Below are 22,399 nucleotides of genomic sequence, written 5' to 3'. Positions count from 1 at the left end.
AAAATGTGTAATGGTACAGAAATAAAGAGTTTTATTGTGGGCAGAGTTTATTCAGAAACTTCATTAAATCAAATCCTCTTAACCTCTAACATCTTTTAATCCTTAAAATGTATAATTTTTTTATTTACGTATTAACTTAATTTTTCATTGTGAAACCTCAATCTATACATAGAAGAGAAAAAAAATCACAACTTTTAAAAGTCATGTTTATAGAAATACTATAAAGGGGAAAAGGATAGGTGGGGTATAAGAAATGCATATATTTGTATGCATTAGAAATAGTTTATTTCTAATTTATTACCAGATATTAATGTTGTACATATCTACTTTTTTTGTGTATCTCATTTTAAATTTATAGTAAATTAATACAAGAAAGAAAATAAAAGAGATTCCTTTTCATGACATATTTTCTACTTCACATTTTCTCAAATACATCATCCATATCCCCATCCTTCATTTTACTTTCTGGGTGTTTTCCTATAAATGTATCTACTAATTCTATTATTTACATCAGAGGGATTTAGGTTTTTTTTCTGCCGTTCGATATGTTCTTCAGTGAGTCAATAATTCTCAATTAAGACTGAAGGGAGTTTTCTTCCCCAATATAATTTCATTGTGCCTTTAAATATTCTACAAACTTAAAAACTTCTAGTCAAAAATCTATTTAAAAATGTATACTGCATGCAATTTCTCCAGCACAGAAAACCTGAGCTTGGCATAATCAAGAACATGGACAGGTACTTGTATATATAACTTTTCTATTCTAACTAAGCACTCAATGCACTTCCTTACTACCAGCCTCATTCACACACACACACACACACACACACACACGCTTTTGTAAACCGATCATTCACACACACTCCTGGATGCTTCATGGAGACTAAAGAAAACTGAAGATCAAGCTACCGACCTTCTGATTGGTAGACGACCCGGTCTACCCTCCTGAGCCACAGCCGCTGCTGATGAGGTTGTTTGTTTTTTATAGCTGCATTATTATGCTTTGTTGATGCCTTGTTTATCTGAATATTTAACTTACTTGTAATGACTCTTATCCATCTTTTTTTTTCTTGTTCTTTCTTTCTTTCGTTTGTTTGTCTGTATTGCCTGGGGATCTAAACATTTTTTTGTCTAATTACAGCCCATAAAAACTTTAAAACCTTAATAAAAAGGAAAACAATAATTAAAAAAGGGCAAACAGAGCAAATACACCCAAATAAAGACTGAGAATAGACATTTAGAGCATTTTTTAATTGATTTTAAACAGACATTTTTCATATTATACCCTGAATATGTCCTCACTGACCTGGTTATAGGACAATTGCATCGGTGAGGAGGGAGGCCCTGTTTACTGTGGCTGGTTTTGGTTTCCTGCCCAGCTGAAATGGATTATAGTCCTAAATTGCTACCTGGAGCTTTTTATCGTATTTAAACTTCATTATAACAAACAAAATATTTATAAACATGTAGCCTGTGCTTGTTAGTGGTTTGTGAAGATAATTGCGCTAAATTGTGATGTTTTATTTATGCTCACATATTTTGCTGGCAGCAGTAATCTTTTTCTCTTTTTTTTTCTTGCTGTGGTTCACGGCTGCTGAGGGTGAAGGAGACAAAGGTAAGTAAACACACGGTGGGCACTCACCAGCTTTCCCGTATCACTGCCTTTCCATGTGGTGATGGCGAGCTCCAGCAGGTCAATGTCCAGGACACACACGTAGTCTGTGTGACACAAACACGCGGCGGTTTTATTAGGAAACTGCTTATTTTGTAGTCATTTCAACACATTTTTTTGTTTATTTTACTAACAATAACTGCGGGACAGGCCCTTAAACTGGCAAACCAGTTTTCAGAATGCCTGTTTTTGGAAAAAGTACATATTAAGTAACCTTTCTATTGGCCATTCAGCTTCCCAATATTATAGTGGATGTAGCTGTTCTTTTCAGCATAAAGATGACCTTTTAGGCCCAGTTCAAGTCATATTTTTATTTTCTATTCTTGGACCCTACTGGAGCATAATTAACAGTTCAAAATCTTAATCTTTATGTTAAACTGAGCTTCAATAAAGAAACAAACCATTTTAACCCCCTTTTCCACCCTTCAAGATTACTTTCTTCTGATTGGCTGAGGGTACTACCTCCCTTTAACATCATACAGAGCTCACACATACTCTTTTGTGATCCACCACTTTAAAGGCCAAAACCATTCAGAGGGTGGTAAATTACTCTTAAACAGCTCTAATATCAGTCTCACAGGCCTCATGTTAAAAATACTAGACCGCCAAACTTGGGATAACCATTTTCACTGTTCAGTCATCTGTCATTCTGAACAGCATGGCCAATGATTCGGTCCCCTGTTAGTTTCTGATATCGCAAGACACTGATTAGTTTAATGCATGCAAGATAAGAAAAGAAAATGCTACTTCTCATCTAAGCTTCACTGGAGTTCCTCAGCACACAGTCCTGAATAACTCTAACAGATAAAATCCAAAAAGGAAACCCAAACCAAACCCCTGTTTTTACACAGCTCCAAAAGGCATCTGAAGTACCTTACCTCTCCTCAAGTCCACTGTTTCAGTCTCACATTTGTCAGAGAGGTAGAGAGCAGAATCATCCAGGATGAATCTGACCGCAACATAACAAAAATGAACAAAGGTCTCCCAACGATTCATACACTGTGACAAAAACTGACAGCGACGTTTTTGATTATCGTTTTAATGGACAATCTTTATGTCGAGTACCTGAGGTGGAAGGTGGCAGTGTCAACAATGATATTACTGGACAGAGAGAAGGACTCCGCTGTGAATAACACTCGCAGGGGCAGATACAGGGGTCTGAGAAACAAGATATGAAACAAGGGTGTAAAACGAGAAAAAACAAAAACAAAATCCATGCCCACATTATTTTACAAAACCTCTCTTTTGGGTGTATACCTATAGTCAACAGCACAGGTAGCGAGGTGCGTGTGGAGGACAGTGATGACGGCCGGCGCGGTGTATCCCAGAATAGGATCGTCGATGACATCCAGGAAGTCAACCAGCTGGAACAGTTTGCAGGTCATGAAGTAAATTTAGACTTTATCCACTTTATTTGACTTCTTTGTGTAGAGTGTGCTTTTTATTTTTCTCTTCAGTCCAAATGGTTTAACTACCGGTTTAATTACCACATTTACACGTTCTGCAGGATAAAGCTCATTATAGTTATGTAATTTTCCATCTTAAATCATATTTTTTTCCTGTCTACGGTGTAACAACATATACTTATTTATTATTTCTGGGAGCAAAAAGTTGTTTTTGGCAGAGCCGGTAATAGACTAATAGCAGCTGCCAGCACACTCGCAGCCGTTTTCAGGTGTCTGGATCTTTTATTCATTTCCTGTACAGAAACATTTGCAGTGCAATTAATCTGACCTGTATAATCAATCTGTGAAGTCCAAGTTTTTTTTTTCTTTCCCCCACACATCTCCTCTAAACCACATCTACATCAGTGATTACAGCACTTTCTAAATCGCCTGCAACCTCCCTGATGCAGCAATTTAAACGTTTTTTCTTAATGTATAATCGTGAATTATATGTTAACTGCACAAGATAGTGGCTATAAAATAATAACAGCATCAGTGTTTAGACTGATGGTGCAGAAAATGAAGAAAATGAGGGCTTAATTGTGCTTCCAAAACTAGAGTAAGACAGAGCCTGTGTTTTCCTGGTAGCTATTTTCAGCCATTTTCACACAGATTAGAGAAATGCTGGATGCTGGGAGAACCAGAGTAACTGTGGAAACTCAACACAGCAAAAGAAGCGTCCTGTTGTTGTAAGAGCCAATAAAAGCAAAGAGGGAGAGTGATAGAAGAATAAAACTCTTTCACGATGGAAGGAGCTCTGGGACTATAGCAGAGTCTAAACTGACATTTAGCTGGCATTATTTCTACTCAAGAAAGAAAAACTTGCAGTCTGAGCAGGGAATGTTTTTAGAACTGAAAGCAGTCATTTCTTTATGATAGTGTCCCAGAGGGGAGGGCAGGAGAGAAGGTGTTTACTCCAAGTACTTGGAAAAATGTCTCACTAAAAAAATAAATACAATAATAATGTGTTAGTCTAGTTTCTATTCAGTCCTTTTTAACCAGTTCAAAAAAAAAGAAAAAAGAAATCTGTACAGATTTCTTTTTGTAGAATGTAGAATGCCAAAAACCAGCAGTGTAGGAAGAAAAAGATATTTCCTGAATTGCAAAACAGCAAATCTGACATTTTTTCTCTATGACAGCTGAAATTTCTAATCCAAATACTTCAAAATTGAATAGCAAAAACATCCATTCATTTTCTTAACGAAATGTCCAATTCAGGATTCAGGGTTGCAGCAGTGCTGGAGCCTGTCCTGCTGTCAAAGGGGTGAGATGCAGGTAGACCCTGGTCAGGTCGCCAGTCCATGGCAGGGCTAACCCAGAGAACAAGAAGACAAATTCATGCTCATTTTCACACCTGTTGCCATTTTAGAATCACCAATTAGCCTCACATGCATGTCTTTGGACTGCAAAAGGAAGCCGCACGACCTGGAGAGAACTTATTAAGGCATGCAGAGAGCATGGAAACTCCACACAAAAAGCCTACAGAAGCTTGTTTCCCCCCACAGAAAAATATATATTTTTTGCCATCCGCAAGTCAAAATTCTGACTTCCTCAGAAGTTTTTTTTTAAACATTTTAGTTTGATTTAGACAGAAAAAGATAGACAGGAAAGAGACTGGGAGGGGTAACAACACATAAAGAGCCGCAGCAAAGGCTGCTGCATGGATATGGGATATGGTCGCCTGCTTAACCAGTGAGCTAGCTCTCTAGATTTCAAATTCAGCAAAATGCTATTTTGTTTTCAGTGGCTTCCATATCAGCTAGCTGGTGGATTCAGACTGAGGACCTTTTTGCTGTTAGGAGACAAACCATTGCACCGCTGTGCCTCTTTAGCGCGATTCATTCAGCTTCTTACCTGCTCGTGCCAACTGTGGTTAGTCTGCGTCATGTAATGTCGCATGGTGGCACCTTGAAGGCGAAAGGCAACGAGGAACTCCTGTGAAGAGAACAAGAAATAAAAAACCAAAACAACAACAATAACAATCATCATCATCACTATCAGGTATATGAGGACATGCCTTGACATTTCTCTGAGGGTCCAGTGTGATTTTGATGGCTGTGGATAACATCTGCACCTCTCCCTCCCTGCCGCTCACACTGCTCACTCCCACCTCTGTGGGGTAGATGGTGAGGTCCAGGTGCTTTGGGGGCATGAAGCTGGGCATTTCCAACCGCTGCGGGATGGGGGTGTCCTTCAAGACAGCTGTGTTTGTGTGGCATATGAAAAAGTTAACTGCATACTTAGTGCATAACACACACCATGCTGAAACTAAATGTCTTTAAATAACACAATGCGCACCTCGATGGTAGAGCTCCACTCGTCTGCTCTCCAGACACAGGAAACTGAGATTGGGGTCATTTTGGTGCTGCGCTACACTGAATATCTTCCCCCCTTCCAGATCAAGCACGAGCTCTCCGTGACTCTGGTCCTCCTGAATCAATAACATCAGTGTCAGCAGAACAATACATGACGGATACACAGTTAACAATGGAAAAGCATTTTACACATCTTCATGATAATGGTAACTATGAATAGATTTCGATAAATACATTCATTAACATGTGGTTGGATATCTGATTACAACTACTTTATAGTCATTAAATCTTCATCTCCTGACTTGAAAGGCTAAAAATAAGAAGTTCCAACACATTGTAGTTTAAGAGAAACAATCTTGGAAGGTTTTAATAATTAGTATCTGATGCAGTTAAAATTCACAAAATTCACTGTCTTCTGGCCACCTTCTTGTCTGTCCTGGCTTGGAGGCGACCCTTCCCGATAATCACAGTGAGGGAGAGAAGGCTCAGATTGTGGTTGGGACGAGGAGCCATCGGATGCGACTTTCCAGATGATTCACTGGCCAAGTAGTACTGACACTCGTCCTCTTCTGAGTCAGAGTCTACAGCAGAGAGAGAGCATGAGAGAAGACGAAGGAAAAAACATTTTGTCTGTTTAATTTTAGTCATCAGTGAAGGAAAAATTCTCCAAACATAATAAAATACTTAATATAAGATGACCTGAGAGGTTATTATGTCTAATAAATCTACAATATGTTCAAGTTTTCCATCAAATGAGCCAAACTTACCCAGTCTAAAGGCCGACTTGCAGAGCTGGAACTCGTCCTGGTGATGGCGACTGTGGTCGGGGCTGTGGGCTGAGGGGGGAGGAGGCGGGGGAGGCTCCCACATCAACAGATCATTATTGATCCTTGTGGACAGAGGGACGGGTGAGGGGAAATTACTTTTAGTTCTGAGGCAGGATTTAAGACCAAAATAAGGATGAAAATAGGAACAAAGCTGGAAGAGGTATTAATATAACGAGCAAAGTCCGTTTGACACGAGCACCTCAAAGACGGAGAATTGCGTTAACAGTACAGCTCCGAGACGCTCAGAGGGAAATGAAGGAGCTCGTTCTGGGTTATGTGGTGGAAGAAATACTAGCAGTATGAACTCGCTACACAATCAGCTAAAGTCAGTACACTCGGGCTGGACTCCCTCTGCACATATAACCAGCGCTCATGAGCAAACTGTAGGAGCAAGTTTATCTCTGGTGATGCAAAACTTTAATGAGTTACGTTCATCTATAAGTAATGATGCAACATAATTTTTTATCAGCAGTAATATGTTATGTATTAAGTTACTTTTAAATGTATCCAGCACTGGACACTATTAACACCTAAAGCCAGCAGAATCTTTTGTGTGTCAAGACAGGTAGAGTGCATCTGTAAGACTTTATAAGAGTCGTTTGTATTTTGAATATTAAACTTAAGAGTTTAAAAAAGTAGAGTCCATATTTTTTAAGGACACCTGGATTATTCTAAACTGGGAGGGCAAGCAGTGGTCTTGTGATACTTTTTACATACCTGTTATAGATGCTCTGGAAGGCCTGTTTGCTGGGGAGCAGGATATAAGCTAGTGGCATGCTGATGTCCACAGCACACTGACACTGAGCGACACACTGCTCCTGAAACTGACGCATCTCCTCTGGGTCGGCTGGAATCACCATCTAAAACACACAGGGAGGAGAGGTGAGGCGAGGAGGAACATGGATGGCTGAGATGGTTTATAAACTGGGATGTGTCATGTTTTTGTGTGTGTCAGCACACCTCCTCAGTCTCAAACATGGTGCGGTTGGAGGAAAAAGGAGAGCTCGTTTTGTCGTTGAATTCACAGTGACTTTCAAAGAAGGCGGCACCAAGATCCCTGATGAGGCCCGGGTTCATGCCACTCAGACCAGCTGCTGGGCCCTGAGCCTCACCTCCACGCACACGCACTGATATCCTGTTCACAAAGACGTGAGGAAAGCTGACTATGAGTGATGAGAAAGAATAATGAAGAAAATCAGCTTTGCCTTCAGTTGTCTCACGAGTGTTGCTACTCCTCATGGTACTGAAAGAACCAGACTCCTGAACAGTGAAGTTAAAATTAAAACATGTAGTTCAGCATCTCAAATTTCGTGAATTACACATATTGTCTTTTGGCTTCTGTATCTGAAAAAAGGGCTGGTGAATATTTGAAGAGAAGACAATTTGGTCACAGCCTCAAAAGGAGGAAATGCTAATTCAGTTTATTAAAGATCTTGACATTTTTATTATATTTTATAATCTTCCCATAGCTGAAAACACATTTATTGTGTTCTTCTGATGGTCTTCTTGAGCATCATAAGATGGAGTCTGTGACTCCTTTTATGAATCACTGATCCACTGATGATCAGAAGGACTAACCTGGGCAGAGTGTCCCGGTTCTTCCTCACTCTGATACAAGGGAAAGAGCCTCCCTCCCAGCCCTCATATGACCCTGGTGAGACACAAGACATTGGGAAATTAAACTGAGTTCTAAATATCAGACTAAAGGAATTATTAACTAAACTATAATCTTAGAAACCAAGCCGGTAAAAACACAACTTGGATGGGTACATCAATATAAAACGCCAGATATGAAAATGTCTGCATTCATTATAAAAGACACTTGTATATAACATAACTTTATGTACAGAAAGACACGGGTCTCTTTTTTTTAATATAGCGCTAATTTAAAATTAAAGTTACAGTTTATTGTTTCCAGAAGTCCCTAATAACTAAATTTAACACTAAAAGTACATCGGACTGTCTTTGCTAAACAGTGGTCAGTAATCTAGTCATCTAGCTTTGGTTCCTCCTGTCATGAATCTTCACTGAGAGGCAACAACTACTTGTGTGTGTTCCCACCGTGCAGGTCGGTGAAGGAGGCCTCCAGCAGCTGGGTGAGGCAGGGGGCCCACGGCTGTCCCGGTGTAGTCTGCTCACTTTGCAGGTCTGGGGCCTCCTGGTGCTTCAGCTCAAACTCTGTCATCTCCAACACCAAGGTTTCCTGCCGCACCGCCCTCTGAGTTGGAGGCCGACGCTTTGGGAGGGGCTGCAGATCAGGTATGGGGAAACGAAGTCTGAGGACGGCGTGAGGCGACAGGAGGGTGAAGGAGGAGCTGAGCTCGGTGCTGTGAGTCTAAGAGGACAGTAGGAGGAAAAACATGTGAACATGGATTTTAGGAAGCATTTCAACCATAGAGCTTCAGAAAGTAAAAAGTTATGACTCTGAACAAAGCTGCTAATGTTATGTTTTATCTGAATGCTTTTCTGCTCACAGTCTTTTGGAGGCTGAGCCTCAGTGGCTTGTATTACCAACATATTACTATAATTATAAACTCTATAGCCTTTAATGATGTCAAGATTAAGTATCCCCTCAGATCCAGTAACCATGAGGGATTTTTTTAACAGCAGGTCTCTCTGTATGGTCTGGACCTAAGACACGATACACAGTTCGTACTCTCTGGGTGACCTCATTTATTTTTTTCACAGAATAAATCTATTCCACTGACCTGTACGAGTCCTGGTCCAGGCGTCTGATTGGGACAGTAGCTGAAGGCTTTGCTGAGGCTCTCCAGGCGGCTGAGGATGTCCAAATCCAGTTCGGCACTAAGCTCAGCCAGCTCCACTCGCACAACGCTGCTCCGCCGCAACACCTGCTGCTTTCCCTGCAGAAACACATGAACACACAACAGGTTAAAGAAAAAAGAAATTGTTGCTATTCTCACATCAGTTTTTGACATAATGTTTGGTTGATTACGCATGTTTATGTTTGAATAGCTAAAGTAAACTGTAAGGCTTTTAGCGGTCAATCCTTCTGAAGAGCTTCACAAAAATCTGCATATATAAATACTGGAATTGTTACAGTACAGATTTTTCAGGATACAGCTATTAAATATTTAAAAAATTACTTGAACTTTTGAATATTTTAAGACATAAAAAGTTAAAGGGTAAAGTTTTGTTTTGTCACAAATATCTAATTTTATTTAATATGACATGGAAAAAAAAATAAAAGAGGGAAAATCTTTCTTAATAAAACTGTAAGAAACGCATACTTAATGCTTTTCTTTTTAAGCTATCAAAATGTCCTTCCTGGAGTTCACATTTTCATGCAACTGCTTCTTGTCCCGTGTATGATCTCCATTGCAAACACTAATTTCGGCTATGACTCTGAGTCAAACCTATACTGTTTTAACCTCAGCTGGCATTGGGAAAAATACATAGAAATCATTTTGGTGCCAATCTCTAACCATAAATATAACTTATATTTGTTTACAGTAAAACTCATTACGGAACCATTAAACCATTTCTGAAAATATTTCTGAGCACACTGTGGTTTGGTAATTAAAAGGTGAATTGCACTTTATTATCAGAAGATATACTTTTAACTTTTACTTTACCTGATACACTGCTTTTAAAATGTATATTTTGTAAACGATGATGGGTGAACAGAACAGGAAGTCTTGAACTGAATAACCACCATCAGGGTATCCTGGCTCCAATGTGAACCCAGAATAATTTGCAATTTGAGAGGCTAAGTCAGCGGACTACTCGATGGCTAAAAAGACTGGGCCGTGTGTTTAGAAACGCTTACCTTACGCAGGCGTTTTTCAGTGAGGCTGTAGTGTAACTGGGCACACGGTCTGGCTGCAGCTCCAACTGTGAACAGACCAGCTTTCTGGAACTGAAGCAGCTGAAAAGAGAAACCCACAGGAGAGTTAAGACTGGATTTGTAGTTTTTCCCTTGGGGTGGTAAAGAAGCAACAAACGTACCACTTCCAGACAATAGGGAAAGGTCATCTTAAATGTGAAGTTCTTATCTGACATTTTCAACTCTAATTTAAGTCACTTTTCCTTTATTTTACAATAACTTTAGTCTGAACAGCCATTTCTCAAAACCTTAAATATTGATGTTTGTTAAGTATTTGGATGCTCTTATGAAATAACTTACTCTGGACTGTGCAAACACTGACTTTAATGTGAATGCTTCACAAAATTAAATTCTTAGCACGGACACAAGTGTGAACACTGCCTGTTTTTGTTTAAAAGCTCGACAGACTGACAGAGAGATGATCTACCTCACAGTACTCCGGCTTTCCGTCCTCCCAGAGGCACTCTAACATCTCCAGTCTGCTGAAGGAAAGGTCAGAGGTCACAGCCCTGTTTTGGCGTCTCCCACTCCGCATCTCACAGGCGACCTGCACCGCTGCTCCTGTTAATCTGCAGTGAGAACGATAAAGAGAAACAAACTCTTGGTCTCAGTGGGAAAACTTGACCAACTGTGTGTGAATGCAATTTGAGAGAGAGGACGGAAGCAGGACCAACAAAAAGTCGGAAAGAAGGAGAAAAAAAACCCTCCCAAAACATCTGCATCCTCCTCAATACCTACAGACTAACTTCATTAATGTTTGTAGTACTTAAGAAATATATAACTACCATCTAATGATCAATCACAAGCACCTGGTTATGAAAGTGTATTTTTCGTTGTCCTTCCATACAAAACCACAATAAAGACGATGTGTGCATTTTTTAACCTGAGATTTGAGCGTGGGCAGGCTTTGGCGAATCCGCCTCTCAGTTGATGGAAGTCTCTTTCACTGAACATGCTGTCCTTGAAGGCGGTCAGCTCCTTGAAAAACACCTTAGACACCTGAGCCAATGACGAGGCTCCGTCAGCACTGGAGGGTTGTGGATCCTCCAGCAGAAGGGTTAGAGTGAGTCCGCCAAGGGTCAGTCGCAGCAACGCGTCAGGCTTCAGCTGCTCTGCCTGGCCGCTGTGTGATCGTCCTGCAAAGATGAGAGTTCAGCATAGAGACAAAGCATGGCCAGGCTTTCTTGCTTAATATAAGGATATAAGTAAATTTAATTTGCTTTACATTTAGTTGTCATAGTGTTAAGGCACTGCTTCTATTACTAAGTGTAATCATGACACTTGTTATATTAGACCTCCTGATTCTTCTATAGGCACAAATGCCAGGACTCCCTTATTTTAACACCATCTTCTGGCACCCTTCTCTTTTGCTGTTTCTCCCAGAAAAGTCCAGCAACTTTCTTGAAAATCTAACTTTTTTTAATGTGTACATATATATATATCAGACATGCAAGCTTTTTGTGGTCATCTAAAGTTGCAAGACTGCCCATTAAACACAGCCTACATGCAAACTTGTCAACCCAATTCAGGGTGTATGTCTGCAGGTAGACCAATTAGATGCTCCCTGACTTAGTTATTTTTACTTCACCACTTCAGCTCCTTTTATAGCAAAGGCAAAATGAAGAGTAAGACTTGAAAATACTGAAAAATCAATAACTTTGTGGCTTTTGTGAAGCTGAAAAGATTCGAGCTTCCTGAATTAATAGCAGCACATTTTTTCTGAAGTATTCAGGTAGAGCGTGAGCTTCAACCAAACTGTTCAGTCCTCTGGCCGGACAATGTACAACTGTGTACTTTCACCAAAATCATTTTACACATATCCCACCCGTCCCTCTTCCCAACATAAACCCATTACTTAGCACTCCACATTACCTCTACTGCGGCCGCTGGCCTGGGGTAGACTAGATAGACAGCCAGCAACAGGATATCTCCTGGGACAATTCATGACGCCCTGGCAGGAAAAGTCAAAGTGAGAACAAGATTTACAAATTCCTGTTTAATGCATGCTATTCTTCAACATACATAACTTTGTGCTTGCAATTGGTGCTAAAACACATTTTTGCATTTGTTAACAACTGTGAAACGCCCAAAATAAAATAAATGAAATAATTGTTTAAAAAATAAAATAAAATAAAAAAATCATACTAGATATTTTTATACTTTTCATGGCATGAGCACACAATACAAATACAGATCAACCAGAAATTTATTCTGACAGTTTTTGGACCTTAGAACAATCAGGCATCTGTTAGAAATTTAAATATGCGCGCGCACGCACACACACACACTGTGTACCTGTGCAGACAGCGGCTGTGCGAAGCTGGCTAGACTGTGTGTGGAAGACTCCATGTCGCTGTCTGACAGCTCACTGCCGGAGCGGACAGATGTCACACTGCTCGTCATCCCAGCAGGACCCATAGAGTAAAACATTTCTGCAGGAAGACACATACAGACACACCGAGTGATTAATTACTGAAATGTAAACAAACACTTCTTCACGTCATGTTCCTGTAAGAAAAGGAGCAGCAGTTTTACACACCTTCAGGAATAGGACATAAAATTAAAATACCAGACTACTCTCTGTGGCTCACACAATCAAACACCAGACTGGTGTCCTGTATCTTTTTTAAATGACACTATCAAAGGAAACTGTGTATTAATTGCGAGCTAAGATATTGGGAACAAACACCATTTACTATCCCAAAATAAATCAACTCATGCTTCACAATTTACTTGGCTTTTTCTTTTTAATTAAATATGCAGATTCTTAACAGTCCTCCTGATGTTAGGATGCATTTGAAGCAGACACAGTATAAGAGGTCTTGTACTGATCCGTGTACCTCCATTCTCCATGCCGGTGACAAACGACTCGAGGTCAGGCTCAGTTTCCCACTCATCGTCTCTGGGACTGGAGCCGAGCTGCTTACCGAGGTCTTCCTCAATCATTCGCATGTCATCCGAGTCTAACGGACGACTGTGCACTCTGCCGCACTTGGTCTCTGGCTCTGGGTAATAGAGGAGCGAATATCTGATTAAAATGGTTCAAAAGAAAACAGACCATGTGTATAACCTCACATTTAGGAGGCGTTTAAAAATATCTGTGACATTATTGTTTAGCTCCAGGCTGCAGCAGGAGAAGCCAGACTAGTGTAGGTGTTTAAGGACAGAGACGTTATCACATTATGGGGCTGTACAATGTACTGCTTGAATTTGTGAGCCCGTACTACTTTATGGATCATACATTTCAGGTGCAATATTATGAGCGAGGGCAATACTTTTTAACCTACATGACCATAAAGGGGAAACAGAGAAAACTTTAATTTTAAAATCATTTATTTATGTTACTATACCCCCAATTACCTAACTATGCTTCAACCAGTCTTCTGCTTTCACCTAGAGTCAGCTGACAAAAATGGCATTCTTTAACTTATAAAGGTACAGACTATTTTAGGTCATGGCATAATCATAAAACTGGCCATGAATTAGTTTATATCACACTGCCCGTTTTTCTGTACCAGTGTCTATACAGAGGGCTGCCAGCAGGTCTGTCAGATGGGTTATTTGATCAGGAGACAGCAGCATGTGGACACAGCCCACTTTCCCATCCAACTCCAGCTAAGAATCGGAGAGAAAGAAAAGAGAGAGAAGTCAGCCTGAGACAGTAGTTGTGTTTTTGCATTTCTTGGTGTGCATGAGAGAGCTTCGTGCACCTTTGGTCCGGGCAGCATGTCGTTTTGTTTGATCTTGACGGTGGTCTCAATGAAACCGGAGGAGCTTCCTATAAGGAGCGGCTGAGATAGAGGGGCAACTTGTGGCTTGGCCTTCTCCTCTTCCTCCTCCTTCTTATCATCGTCGCCTTCACCTTCCTCTCCCTCACTAGCCATGGCTGAATCTGTGTGTTCCTCCTCAGGAGTACCCTGTCAAATGAAGACAGAGATGAAAGTCAGGAACATTTTCTTCTTCACACAATGCCACTTGTAAATTATAATTCAGTTCTAAAGAAAAAGCAGATCCACACCACTTTGTCCTCCCTAGGTATCACATACCATTATTATGGAAGTTGTACTTTAATACATTATTTTCTGACAACACTTCACATAAGAAAAGACAAATCATCCTGTTTGTAAAGCTGTAACCTAAAAAGTATCCTTCTGAAGTCAGACATTTTTAAAAAGCTGCAGACTTTCTCCAGTCAGATTGTCTGAACTGATCTTATAGTCTCAGTTTAAACATCAGCAGATCATGTCTGTGTCATATCTGCAACGTGTCCCCAAAGCTGTCCACATTTGTTAGTCTGATTACTTGTATTCCAAATGAAAACTAAAAATGTTGCAAAAAAAAAAAATCTAAAGGTAAAAGAAATAAAGAAAATAAAATAGAAAAGATACAGAAATCTGAGGCAGCGTGGTCTCCATCACCTGTACTATGCCATTGCTATCATAGAACAGCTGAACAGCGCTCAGCTGGAGGATCTTGTGCAGGAAGGCGGGTGGCTGGTGGATGTCGACAGGCACGGCAGTCTGGCTGGCTGGATCGCGCACTGCCTCGTCGAAATACTCCAGCCTGGAACAACATGGCAAAATCAGAAATGTACACCATTTATTGCTAACAGCAAATTTAAGTGAGAAGAAAATAACGGTGGAAACAGAGGAAGACATTACACCTGCAAACTGGTTTCAATGTGACAAAACACCAGTCGTGTAATTAATGATATGCTGATAACCAACGTAATATTCTGACCAGAAATACACACTTACACGATCAGTGCCTTCAGCACCAGGACAGCTGAAGCAGAAGCTCCTGTTTAACAAACACTGCATGTGTAACATGCCTCACTTGACCTGAATCAGTTCTGCCCTTGTGGCCTCTGATCACAGATCAGCAAAACTCAACCTGTGCAGCTTTGTCAATATGCCAGGACAACAGAGAGTCATCAGTCTCACAGCAAAATGCCAATAACGTCGTGACATATGAGGGACACAGAAAGACGTGTGCAGGGCATTGAGGTTTAAAAAAAATGAGCATACTGTAATCCAAGTCTATTTAAAGTAATCTTTACCTTCCTTTTCAGATAATAACTTGCGATTGTCAAAAAAATATTAGCAACTATAGTTTAAATAATTTAAAAAGTATCCTGATGCATTCTCAATCATCCAGGAAAGTAAATCTCCAAAAGTTGAATCTATTCATCTGGACGTAGCGTTGTCGAGACTGAAGAAGTCACTTGGATGAGTGACGAAACGTTTCTCCCACAAAAACGCTACGTCCAGATGAACAGATTCAACTTTTGGAAATTTAAAAAGTACTGTGATTTATCCCATTTAAAGTCCAGCCAGCCTAAAAGTAGCCTGAGAGCTAAAAACACTTTCTTGATTATGACAACTTACATCCTCTCCTGTCTTCTTAGGCTTGGATTAAGGATTTTTTAAAGTTATAAGATCTATCTGAAAATAAAAAATTGGGGGTCATTTGTAATAATAAAACAGAAAGAGTATTTTATGCTTTAAACTAGGTTTAGTGCATTTTATTTAACCATGCTTGACTACTGCAGTTGGAAATGGTTCCAATGTTATGTCAACAATGCAGCACGAATACATCAAACTATTAGGAACAGCTCTCTCTATATATAATTCTGGTGTTTCATACGCAGCATCAGTGACTCATTAGTGTCCATAGTCATCAATGAATGTCACGGTCACAGACACTCTATTATTGACAACACCTCAAGCACAGGCTGCAGTTATCTGTAGCCACTGTTCAGCCGAATACTGGTAATGTTACAGTTAGATAGAAGGTTAAAATATGACACTATTGGTGAACACATTTGGAGCTTTCTTGAAGCTGCGGATTACGATCATAGGGCCTGATTTCTGACTTCTGTGGGGAATCTTTGTAGAACCTACGACGTAACTCTGGAAGCGGCCGACGCTGTTGCCACCACTTATCCTTGTGCTGGTGCACTATGTGTTAATAACCTTGTGATTGTGTCCCAGTCTTTCATGTGCCTGGGCATACGCTCTTTGTTGTGGTCAGTTTTGTCCGTCAAGTTTTGCTTGTTCATTCCTCCACATCCATTCTGACCATTTCAGCTATCACCTTCTGTGAAATTGCTGACATTTTTGAGTCCTTAAACTGGTGCTATGATTATTATTCTGTCACTGATAAATGCAAATCTAGGGAAAAAGTCGCCAGAAGTGCACAGGAGGTATCAACAGTACTGAACAGACCAATCACACCGGCTGTGTTGTACCGACACACATCAAAGTGCACGCCAGGTTACAACGTAGGGTTTCAGAGGGGTTTGCAGCTACAGCATAGCTACGGCTTAATTTTCCACTTAAGCATCAATTCCAAGTAAGCCTACTATTATTTCATTTGCAAATTTCAGGAATTTCTAGTGAACGTAAATGTAGAAAAATAAACACACAAACACATATTGCTCCCTTTAATACACTGAATGAAGACAATGTGACTCTAAAAGGCAAGTAAAGTTACTGTCAGGTGAACTACTGAAGCACAAGTTATACATTTATGTGTTTAAAAGTGTTTCCATTACTACTGGAAATGTTGTTACTACTCTAACTGTAGTATCAATGAGGCTGTAACTGTAAGTATGTAAAATAACCTTCAGTGAAAACCAGGTCTAGTTTTTCCTGTTTGCAGCTCATATTCCGTTAGGAAAAAGGAAGCAGGAACTCACCTTTTAATGTGCACTTCTAAGGCAACGCCTGTTTCCAGGTCCAAGGGCTGGTGCTCGATGCGGACGATAGTGTCTAGAAAGGTGACTTTAATGCGACGAAGGACTGAAAAACAGACGACAAAACAGATATGCAAAGATTCATTAGCACCGATCTCTTACATGAGTTCTGCTTTGCTCTGAATGGTGGGATCTAATATGTACATTAACAGTGTCTCTACTGTCTCCCTGAAGCACATCTGCTTAATCAAAGCTGAATGAAGGTAAATTCTGATTTGTCAAAGTCAGAGCTAACCGTTGTAAACAAGAGGCTCTAATTCACCTCCCTTTAAAACAGTGGATATCAAACTATGGTGGAGGCCCCAGTGGTGGGGAATAAAGCCAATTCAGATGGGGCATGAACAACCATGGAAAAATGTGAAGTGTAACAAAGTTGAACTGACATGTTTTCCTGTAAGGAAATTAAAAGTTTTGGAAGCAAAAGATTTGAAGAGCAGCTTGGTGGAATTACAGAGCTGTGTGCCCAAGATGACAATATTAAGGATATGACCTCTCATTGGCATCAAAGCCAAGAGCCAAGTAAGGAACAGAAAGTACTGCCTGAAACTGATCAAACAGAGAAAGAATTACCTGTGCAAACAACAGCCTCCTTATCTGAAACATCAATCATATTTAATATGAGCAGTCACCATTGTAACAGTAAAGTAGATTATGAAAAAGAAGTAGAAGTATAATGGGGGCACTGTAAAGTTACTGTGAAATTAAAAAAAAAAAAAAAAAATCCATGACCAAACATTAATGCTGTTTGATAGCACATTATAAATGTCAAACAACTCACTTGTACTGTGTAACACTATATGTATATGTATGAAGTGTTGTTCAATTATAAAAAAATAAATTAAAAAACAGAGTAATGGTCTTGAGCCACCTTTAATGTCTATGCTTCCAAGGAGCCAGAATTTCCTCTAATTATTAAAGTGGTCTTGAGCAATAGTTCTCCAGGCCTTCTAAATGCTTGTTACTAGCAGCCTGCTTCAAAAGCACATAATTTTGAACAACACAAGAACTTGACTGTCACTAGAATCAGTAACGAGTCTTACAGAGTAATTTTCAATTCACTGTCAGTATATCCGGAAGAGATCAGGAGAGCGGTACTAATTTAAATGTTTACAGCAGGGGTGGGGAACTCCATGCCTCAAGGGCCTAGGTCAACACCCCTGAATCAAATGATTAGTTCATTACCAGGCCTCTGGAGAACTTCAAGACATGTTGAAGAGGTAATTTAGCCATTTAAATCAGCCGTGTTGGATCAAGGACGCATCTAAAACCTGTAGGACACCAGCCCTTGAGGCCTGGAGTTCCCCACCCGTGGTTTATCGCCATCACAGTTGAGAGTCATGGTTTGGGGTGCATTTGAGCTGGTGGTGTTGGAGATCTTTTCAGAATTGATGAAATTTTGAATTCAGAAAAGTACTGTGAGATTTTCATTCACCATGCAATACTATCTGGAACGCATCTGATTGGCAATAGCTTGATTTTTCATCATGACAGTGATGCCAAACATACTGACCATGTAGTAACGGCATACCTGGATAGAACCCCCCCCATCAAATATAATCAATGAGCAAGGGTCTTGAACTCCAGGCCTCGAGGGCCGGTATCCTGCAGGTTTTAGATGTGTCCTTGATCCAACACAGCTGATTTAAATGGCTAAATGACCTCCTCAACATGTCTTGAAGTTCTCCAGAGGCCTGGAAATGAACTAATAATTTGATTCAGGTGTGTTGACCCAGGGTGCTATCTAAAACCTGCAGGACAGGTTTTAGATAGCTGACGGTATCCTTGAGGCCTGGAGTTCGAGACCCCTGCCCTAGAGCATCGACCTCAACATTATTGAAGCAGTGTGGGGTCGTCTTAAGAGAGAACAGAGCAAAAAGCCAGCCAAAGAATCACTTTGAATGTCCTTTAAGAACCCTAGACAACTATTCCTGAAGATTACTTAAAGAAATTATCAGAAAGCTTGCCTGAGAGAGTTCAGGGTGTGATGAAGAAGGTGTTCAAACCTAATATTAACTTTCAAACTAATTATTAATGTATTTTCCTTATATACTTTATTTTCACATATGTTTGGACGTGTTTCAATAAATAGTAGCAACTAGCATCTCACTTTCCTCACAGAATAAAAAATGAGGCGTGGCTCACTGGCCTTTTGGACAGTACTATAGGCCAAAAGAATACTTATCAGTAATGGAGTAAAGGGTAACTACATGAACAAACAACTAAATAAACATAAAAAAGAACCGCACCAATGTGGAGAAATTGTAAATTAAGGTGGCCAACTGTGAGCAGATCACAGGTTTTTAAATCTGTTCCATTTCAAATTTACCCAATATTTTTTTTTCTCATTAGTTACACAAACCTATAAGCATGCTGGATGCAAATGAACAGATTCCCCATCTCTCACAATAATATAATCTCCTGAGTCCAGTCTGCAGGAAGCCAGAGGACGTCACTTAGCAGGGATGGGCCGCCCAGAATAGATAGAACAAGTGTGCAGTGAAACTGTTGACCTGTAGCATGCCCTATATTATATTTATGTAAACCTCCAGAATCCTGTTTTCTTTTTCTTTTCTTTTTCCAAAGAAACATCTACATCGCTGAGGAGCCTCTGATTTAGGTAACATCAGGAGGTTTGGTAAAGATGAACAAAAGCCCCTTTCAACCCCCAAAGTAGGAAATGAACCGTGGGATGATGGGTAACAGCCAGGAGTAACTGAGTAATGATAATATACAGAAGAAGGCTGTCACAGAGATGGCTTTCTATTTGGAATGAGGTGGAGGGATAATCGGGGAGATAGATCATAAATGGTTAAAAATACATAGTTTAAACTATAATTCGTTGAAATGTCAAAGCTGAGACATGTCAACACCACCATGAGGCCAGCAATGATGATTTCCCTTTTTCTTACAGAAAACAATACAAAACAACAACAAGAACTTTGGCTAGTTTTATGGTTCTTTTCCATGCAAAATAAAATATGAGAGTATCAATAAGTGTTATGTGTTTTGAAACAAAGTGAGCGTTAAAGTTCATCCCTCTGTGTGTTTATGTTGGTCACTGAACCATCTGATACACACAGTATCTGGTACACATGAAGTACAGCTTATTGTAAGTTGCAGTCAACCTACCTTAATTTCTCCCCGTCTGGCCTCGGGTGATATGTGTCACTGTTTCTTCATCTGCAAGTGTGCTAGGGTCAACTTGTGTCTGGGTTGCGTTAAGTGTATCAACAGACAATGAGCGAGACGCTTCATGCAAAAAATCTGCATGCCTGCCTTTTTTATGGACTCGACCCAACTACGCATGCGCCCTTCAGAGGACTATTACAGGAATAAGCACTGGTCAGTGGTGTCTGCACCTGTCTGTGTCTGCAACAAAGACTAATCCCCACCTTACTGCACTCGGTTTTGTTTGATGCCCCTCTCACACACACAGTGACAACAGGGGAGATAAGGGTGATGAGAGAAACGAGTGTGACTTTAAATACATGTAACACATGAAACACTCAAAGCAAAAAAGAGCAGATAAATTAGGTCAATAAAGTAAATATAATTTTATGACTTTATATTTTTATTTGTACGTTTTTATCACTTTGGTTTCTTGGGGGAAGAGGTTTCCTGGGGAATGGATGGAAAGTACTGTACTCCAAAGTGATCATAACTGTGATGGTTTGTGGGAGTTCTTGAGAACGCTTGACTTTTCCTCCGTTGCTGTGGAAGTTCTTTTGTCTGCACGCCAACTATCACATTTAGACAAGTGACAATCTGCATGCAGACAAACTGCTTTCACTCACCCGTCTCAATAGTCTGTGCAAACATCTCAAGCCCCTCCAGTGGAGCAGGGGGCTCCTCTGAAGCCTCAGGGGGGTCCTTTAGGCACTCCTGAGCCAGCTGCATGCTGGAGGTCATGCTGGACGACCAACCTTGCGAGTCCCAGCCCCCACCTGATGGCAAAAGAGGGAGCACTGAGTGATTTCTGTACTTTAGCTATTTCAGCATTGGCTATTTACCATTCTTTTAATTTCTTTTTTTTTAGTGAGATGATGTCTAAGTTACACATATGAGACAAGATTTAGCCTGAGCTAGATGTGGACCTGAAAGGATTCACAAATTAGCATCATTAGTTTAATATCTGTCAGACTCAAACATATGAAAGTATATGGCAGAATTATTGCAGTCCTTGTTCACATAAATAGTACCAAATGAATGTTTTCTTATCCTGTTTACATCTTCTGCAGTGTCCTTGAAGATAAATGATGCAATCTTAATAATTATACTGATTTTGTCAAACTGGGTTTGCACGTTAAGAAATGATAAGAACATGAGTTGCTGGCTGAGGCGTGTTCGGTGTCTCAATGAAAAGAACATATACTTTAAGCGAACTTACTGGTCCGGTACTTGGGTCGGCATGTTATCTGAAGACCAGAAACCTCTAAGGTGCAGTGATCAGTCAAGAGAGCCTGCCAAGGGATGGTCACCGTTATGCTGCTCACAAAGCCATCTACTATCTCCAGAGGGGCCCCCAGGGACTCCAAAAGCTCATTGACCGCCTGTTGTAAAGAGGAGGCAGTTAGTAAGCAGCTGCTAAGAAGTAAAAGTAAAAGAAAAAATTGAAATATGCGGTTTCACATTTGCCTCATCACTCTGGGTGTCATATAAAGCTGAGGAAGTGCATAGTTAGTGTACCATGGGCATATATATTTATGCTGAATGCAGACAGAGGTAAACCTAAACTCGTGAGCTAGTGGTGCGTTTCCTGAGAGTGGATTTCCTCGAAGAAATGTGACCTAGGCTGGGAGCCCGACGCTGGAGATTGTTGTTGAATTCAAGCGCAGTTGCGAAATAGTCGAGGGAGCACGAGTCCGACAAAAACACTTGATGGCTGCTGCTCGCGTGCCAAGATCACCTTCTCCTCACGGTTAAAAACTCACCCAAACATCGAGGTTGATATCCTTGATGACACCGCTGCCGTTGTACAAGTCCAAGCCCAGCTGATCGAGGCTCAATCGCTCCTGCAAAAAGTGACCGAGGTAGTGCTGTAAAAGGTACCGACAGGCCCGCTTCTTGATTGAGCCCGACCAGGGGAAAAACCAGCGAGACATAGGGCCAGAGAGAGCGGGGAGAGGGAGCGAAGAGGTGGTGGAGGAGAACGAGTGCGAGTACAGTCCCCTGGAAACTGCATAACAGACTAAAACAAAGTGTGCAAAAACAAGGAATGAGCCACAGCTAGCTACAAGGGGCTAAGGAAGGGGTATACCGTAACTCTAGTTCTCCCTACACAAAAACTACAAAATCCTTTGTGTCAGGACCCAAGAAGCTCCCACGATACTTTTCGAGACTTTACTCCAGCTGACGGTATCCGTCTCAACTCATATTTTCGCCAGCTTTGTGTCGAATCGCAGCGATAAGTCCTCTTCGCGTATCCCTTGTTTCGGGGTTGTTTATTGTTATCATTCGCCAACTGATGGAACGTCCGTGCGTAACTCGTCACACTGACGTAGACAAAAACCGGAAAAGGAACGTATCTATCCAGGCG

At 40.6% G+C, this 22,399-nt stretch overlaps 1 protein-coding gene across 1 annotated transcript in view; it reads right to left on the bottom strand.

The window, feature by feature from the left end:
* Positions 1 to 22,328, bottom strand: part of atg2a (autophagy related 2A) — a 28,572-nt gene extending 6,244 nt beyond the window's left edge. The window contains exons 1-27 of the mRNA XM_085297191.1: positions 21,795 to 22,328; positions 21,251 to 21,413; positions 20,658 to 20,807; positions 16,807 to 16,909; positions 14,525 to 14,669; positions 13,817 to 14,023; positions 13,622 to 13,721; positions 12,947 to 13,111; positions 12,402 to 12,538; positions 11,979 to 12,057; positions 10,990 to 11,242; positions 10,534 to 10,675; positions 10,050 to 10,148; positions 8,968 to 9,123; positions 8,321 to 8,594; positions 7,838 to 7,910; positions 7,220 to 7,394; positions 6,977 to 7,119; positions 6,200 to 6,321; positions 5,856 to 6,013; positions 5,416 to 5,548; positions 5,135 to 5,319; positions 4,972 to 5,052; positions 2,930 to 3,036; positions 2,738 to 2,830; positions 2,551 to 2,621; positions 1,643 to 1,719 (exon numbers count right to left, since the gene is read on the bottom strand). Of these exons, the coding sequence (XP_085153317.1) occupies positions 1,643 to 1,719; positions 2,551 to 2,621; positions 2,738 to 2,830; positions 2,930 to 3,036; positions 4,972 to 5,052; positions 5,135 to 5,319; positions 5,416 to 5,548; positions 5,856 to 6,013; positions 6,200 to 6,321; positions 6,977 to 7,119; positions 7,220 to 7,394; positions 7,838 to 7,910; positions 8,321 to 8,594; positions 8,968 to 9,123; positions 10,050 to 10,148; positions 10,534 to 10,675; positions 10,990 to 11,242; positions 11,979 to 12,057; positions 12,402 to 12,538; positions 12,947 to 13,111; positions 13,622 to 13,721; positions 13,817 to 14,023; positions 14,525 to 14,669; positions 16,807 to 16,909; positions 20,658 to 20,807; positions 21,251 to 21,413; positions 21,795 to 21,965 (3,762 nt within the window). The 5' untranslated portion in view covers positions 21,966 to 22,328. The remainder of the gene's footprint in view (positions 1 to 1,642; positions 1,720 to 2,550; positions 2,622 to 2,737; positions 2,831 to 2,929; positions 3,037 to 4,971; positions 5,053 to 5,134; positions 5,320 to 5,415; positions 5,549 to 5,855; positions 6,014 to 6,199; positions 6,322 to 6,976; positions 7,120 to 7,219; positions 7,395 to 7,837; positions 7,911 to 8,320; positions 8,595 to 8,967; positions 9,124 to 10,049; positions 10,149 to 10,533; positions 10,676 to 10,989; positions 11,243 to 11,978; positions 12,058 to 12,401; positions 12,539 to 12,946; positions 13,112 to 13,621; positions 13,722 to 13,816; positions 14,024 to 14,524; positions 14,670 to 16,806; positions 16,910 to 20,657; positions 20,808 to 21,250; positions 21,414 to 21,794) is intronic.
* Between the last annotated feature and the right edge of the window lie 71 nt (positions 22,329 to 22,399).

The sequence above is a fragment of the Mchenga conophoros genome, linkage group LG2 (genome assembly GCF_057382185.1).
Source record: "Mchenga conophoros isolate Kocher_MC1m ecotype Shallow Benthic linkage group LG2, M_conophoros_male_GT1.1, whole genome shotgun sequence".
NCBI classification, from domain to species: domain Eukaryota; kingdom Metazoa; phylum Chordata; class Actinopteri; order Cichliformes; family Cichlidae; genus Mchenga; species Mchenga conophoros.
Note: the sequence above shows the minus strand (reverse complement) of the source record. Positions and strands in the feature narration are given on the sequence as shown.